The sequence below is a fragment of the Penaeus japonicus genome, unplaced genomic scaffold, assembly GCF_977035675.1.
Source record: "Penaeus japonicus unplaced genomic scaffold, GWHDUDI00000001_assembly GWHDUDI00000036, whole genome shotgun sequence".
In the NCBI taxonomy this organism is placed as follows: Eukaryota; Metazoa; Arthropoda; class Malacostraca; order Decapoda; family Penaeidae; genus Penaeus; species Penaeus japonicus.
The window spans coordinates 17,988,670-17,993,669 of record NW_028234438.1 but is presented as its reverse complement, the minus strand read 5'-3'; the positions used below and the strand labels follow the sequence as shown (position 1 = coordinate 17,993,669).

Genomic DNA, 5,000 nt, shown 5'->3' with positions numbered 1-5,000 from the left:
GATGATAATAATGATAACGATAATGTAATAATGATAATGTAATAATGATAATGTAATAATAATAATATAATAATAATATAATAATCTAATGGTAATGATAATGAAGTTCAAAATCATGAAATGAATTCAATTATCATCCTGGTCATTATCATAAGGAACATGATTTACCAAATGGTCCACAGAATCTCGCCCTAACTTCACTTACCATACACGATCTCACGCAAGACATCCACGTTCAGCTGCAATACACCACGTTGCACATACTGCATGAACACCAGGTGTGGCAAGCAGCGATGTGCAAGATAGGCCAAAAATGAATTGTATCCTTGAGGTAGTGGGAATGCCACAGCCTCCGTTGCAGAGTGGTAGCGCTCCAGAAGGGTAAACAAACGCGTAGCAACAGCATCTTCTAACTGTTCACTGCAATAGAATATGGAACTGTTTTTTTGGGGGGGCTACAAATAATAAAACATTAATGCTTAACCCATTGCGTACAGGTGTCATGACATACATGACGCAGGAGCTCTGGCTTGACGTACATGACGTTCCAGGATTTTGCATCACTGTGTTATTTTAGTGTGCAATGAGTATTGTGTGAGTGATGATGACAATTGCAGTCATAATTACTATAATTGTTGTAATCTAAGCAAAATGGATTTCATCTCACACCCCTAACCTAGAACGTTCTTCCAGCACCAGCAGGAGAGAGAGCCTTGAATGGCACCCATCTACGGTCTCTAGCAAGCACTATCTTTAGAGAGTGATGGCGCACAGCAAGTTGACGAACTAATGCTCTAAAGTATTGCAGATGAAGGATGTGCAGGTATAAAGGGAAGAGGAAGGAGATTCAAACCATGCCTAATGTCTATAATATGCCCCTGTGCCAGTAGGGATGCCTTTCATTGTGGCACTCACGGACATAAGCACAAGTATCCTTCCTCTTCCCTATCGTTTCATGTTATCTTCACTGTGGATGCTTATGTTTCGTATTCATTCATGACAATACATAAATACAAAAAATATAGTTGCTTTTTGTCCTCCCATAGCAATACTTCTATAACACTGAGTATAAAGAAAATGATGAGCTGATATGGACTCTAAATTACTCTTTTAGTCAACCAACATTGACAGAACCTGTGATATGACAGTAATATGTCTCTAAATGCAGTAAAACACATAAAAATTAAAACACAAAAATGGTTCTAGCTTTACAATGAGTGACTAAATGAGAGTGGGAAAAGTCAAGGTATGTTGCGTGACATCGCCTCACTTTGAAATAAAATTCTGGAGACTGGGCAAGCGAATCTATCCCCTATTCGCAGTAGGTTAATAGACACGAATGAAATGATATTTGTCTCATAAGAATTTAAAAGAAGTTAAATAAAAGTCTTTAAAACAAGTTCATATGCCAATCGTATGTCAATTAAAGTAAACACATTCTTAAAGAGTAAAAGGCTTGTAACTGTAACATTTAATAATATATTCCATGTATTCTTAAATTAGGTAACTTACATGAAAGTAAAACCTTTTTCACTCTTCTCTGTAGGTACAAGCGTCTGAGATGAACACAGGATTGAACAAAGTCTTCGTGACACCTGAAACACATTGGAAAGTTGAAAGAAATTACTATAACATTGACCTTCATCATCTTTCCAAATGTCAGATACTTTATATACTTGACAACCATTTTCTCCTTTGTGATTTTAAAAATATCTAATAAACACAAAAATGCTGAAGTAACATACTGATATTCTAGGTATAACATGATTCTTAGGACTGGCTCCCACCACAACTAGAGTCAAAGACCAATGAAAAAAAAATGTCAAAATCTTTTCAATCATAGTTTCCTTGGCATTCAAAACTTTTATAAGCAAAAATGCTGACTTACCTGAAGCTGAGTACACACATATTTGCTAGCAACTGCATGGACCCTCATGGGAGATTCATGAGGAAAATGCTTCAGGCAGTACATACTTAATTCCCTCAAGTTCTGAAATGATAAATTAGTCTGTTATTTATTACTATTAAGAAAATATAGGAATGCTTAAAAAAAAGGCAAATAATTACAACTTCCTTGAGAAAAAAGCTATCTAAGTCACAAAAAAATTATGTGTATATATGTACATACAAATAAATATACATATGTTAATATATATATATATATACATATATATATATATATATATATATATATATATATATATATATATATATATATATATTGTGTATATATATATATATATATATATAATATATATATATATATATATATATATATATATTGTGTATATATATATATATATATATATTATATATTATATATATATATATGTGTAATATATATATATATATATATACATATATATATATATATATATATATATATATATATATATATATATATATTATAGGGCAGACTGGGGCTAAAAGTACACAGACAAGTTGTAATTGGGTATTGCTCATAGGATAATAACCCAATAACCGTAACATCTGGCAATTTCTGTAATCAGGGGTGATTGTGACATACAGCATTTGTCAAAGAGAGATTTCATATCATGTCACACTAACATATCATGTCTTCCTGCCAGATGGAGATTTCAAACTTGTGTATCTAAAATACATGTACATCTTCATAAATAGCACAAAAAGGTTTTCTGGCAATTTCCTTTTTGTGATTTATAGAGTACCATGAGAATTTCTTAACCCACACAGGACGGGTGGTACAGCATGTGTACCGCGCATTCAAAAGCCCAGTTGCCGGGCGGCACAGTATTGTGCCAGCCATTCAATTGATTTAGGCCTAATAATTCGAACGCCCTGGCATTTGGACATTCTAGGCTAGAAATCCCCCGTCGGGAATGGGTTAAGTGTGCTCTGGTCATCCGTTGTTGTATGAATGAATGTCTAGTTGCTGCCTTTAATTTAGGTTGCAGCTCTATTTCTTCTTGGTATGAACTATCTTTTAACCCATTAGCAGCGGATGGCATGATTTGCTGCAAAGGCAGAGTCGGTCATAGACGCTGATGGCATCATGCCAGACATTTAAAACAGCCATCCTACTGCACAGACCTTTTTTTTAATACCGCGACCAATGGGTTAAGCAAGTGATGTGAAATATTGGACTTGGTTGAATTGAACATGATGCCCCTTATGTGTTTTCTTTGTCAATTCATCTGCTAATATCATTCCTTTGTCCAAGAAATAAATTTTATCAAACACTATAAATAAAGTATAGTAGATTAATTATGTAGTATATTTGAGGCTTATAAAGGATAAGGAAGTTATAAATTTTTCTATTTTCTGTAAATATATGTAAAAGTACAAGTGATAATAACTAGTGCCGTGATGGAGTCTGTTTGAAGGAAGCTTTTTGTTTACTCCTGTACCTAAACTGAGACCTTTATTCATGCTTATCAAGTTGACATAATCATCAGCATGGTTACCTTCATTTGTATAAACAAAAGATTTTTTTTTAGAATTCTGAACACTTTATTGATGGTGTGGATTCCCACTCCCAATACTCATGGGTATTTTTTTAAGACTATGCTTCTTCATACTATATATTCAGCCTGTGGGTAATTGTAACAGAGGATGACCTTCAATCCCAAAAAGCATATGTTCATTTCTAATATTTTCCTATTGTTTTTCATCCATTGATAAAATGCCTAGACAGAGCATTACTTATGCTGACATAATTCCTATATTCGGTGCAAACTGGTAGTATGTCATGGAGTGATTTTCAGTACATTTAATTACAAAAAACATTTAATGCACAGCTTACTGCTTGTTCTGCAATGTTACATCATGCCCCAGTACCTGCTACAACTTGCCTCTTAATTCTTGCATGGCACTCCCTGCTGCAAGGAGGCAAGGCAACACCCACAGAAAATGGTGATTGAAGTTAGGTGATCATAGTTTACAAATGGCACCCATCATAACCCAAGTAGATTTGAATAGGAAGTTATTAGAAATGGGTGCTGTCTGCCTGTCTGCCCCCACCACTACTCTGTTATCTAAGGTAAGTTTGAATGTTCCAAAAATATATTTAACAATCATTTTGTTGTGAGTAGTCAACACATATCACTTGTTCTCCTTTTCAAACAAAATCATAAGCTTAAAACCTTTCATAGTTTTAAATCACTAATTTTTGTGTACTCAAAAAAGGGTCTTTTTCACATCTCTTCCCTACAGGTTGTGCATGAACTGTGAGCTAGAGGCCCCTTAGGAGTAAAGACCACATACCTGGGAGGGTCCTGTCTAATTTTATAGAAATCGGTCCAGATTTTGGTGTGTTTCAGATTTTTGGTGTGTTCAAACTTTTTCATCTAAAATTAATTTCTACCAAGATCCCTTTAGTTACTGTGTTACAATTCATGTTCATAAATTTTCATACTTACCATATTTCATTCATTTCCCAAAATTGATATAAAATACCTGAGTTTAGTTAGTGCTGGTGTTACACGAAAACAAGTCTAGCATTCTAAGGTTAAAGATTACACTCAAAAATCAACTTTCACGCACCACAGACAGGAGATGTTCCAGTTTCGAGGACGTGGTGTTTTCTGCCTCATTGAAGGGCAGAGGGTCGAACATCAGGTGCGCAAGTGTCAACCCTAAGGAAGTGATGGTGAGACCTCCAACAAGGGGACTGGCGGGTGACACTGGAGTACTGCCTTGAGACAGTGCCTCGGGCTGGAGAGCAAAAGATTTAAAAAGTAATTGATTAGGTGTTTTTTTAAGAGAGAGAGAGAGAGAGAGAGAGAGAGAGAGAGAGAGAGAGAGAGAGAGAGAGAGAGAGAGAGAGAGAGAGAGAGAGAGAGAGAGAGAGAGAGAGAGAGAGAGAGAGAGAGAGAGAGAGAGAGAGAGAGAGAGAGAGAGAGAGAATATATATATATATTATTTTCACAAAATAGGCTAGTGTAAGTGAAGTGAAACTTACCATTATCTAATATATTCACATATCCCATTTCAATTTTGTTTCTTTGAGATTCAAATCGCAG

General features: G+C 35.0%; 1 protein-coding gene across 2 annotated transcripts in view; it reads right to left on the bottom strand.

Moving 5' to 3' along the window:
• The window catches only part of pigeon (gamma-secretase activating protein pigeon), a 21,472-nt gene that overhangs the window by 1,441 nt on the left and 15,031 nt on the right, over positions 1–5,000 (bottom strand). For both annotated transcript variants that reach the window (XM_043017331.2, XM_086531625.1), the window contains 4 exons: positions 4,522–4,692; positions 1,889–1,990; positions 1,513–1,595; positions 206–420 (listed from right to left, as the gene is read on the bottom strand). In XM_043017331.2, the coding sequence (XP_042873265.1) occupies positions 206–420; positions 1,513–1,595; positions 1,889–1,990; positions 4,522–4,692 (571 nt within the window). The remainder of the gene's footprint in view (positions 1–205; positions 421–1,512; positions 1,596–1,888; positions 1,991–4,521; positions 4,693–5,000) is intronic.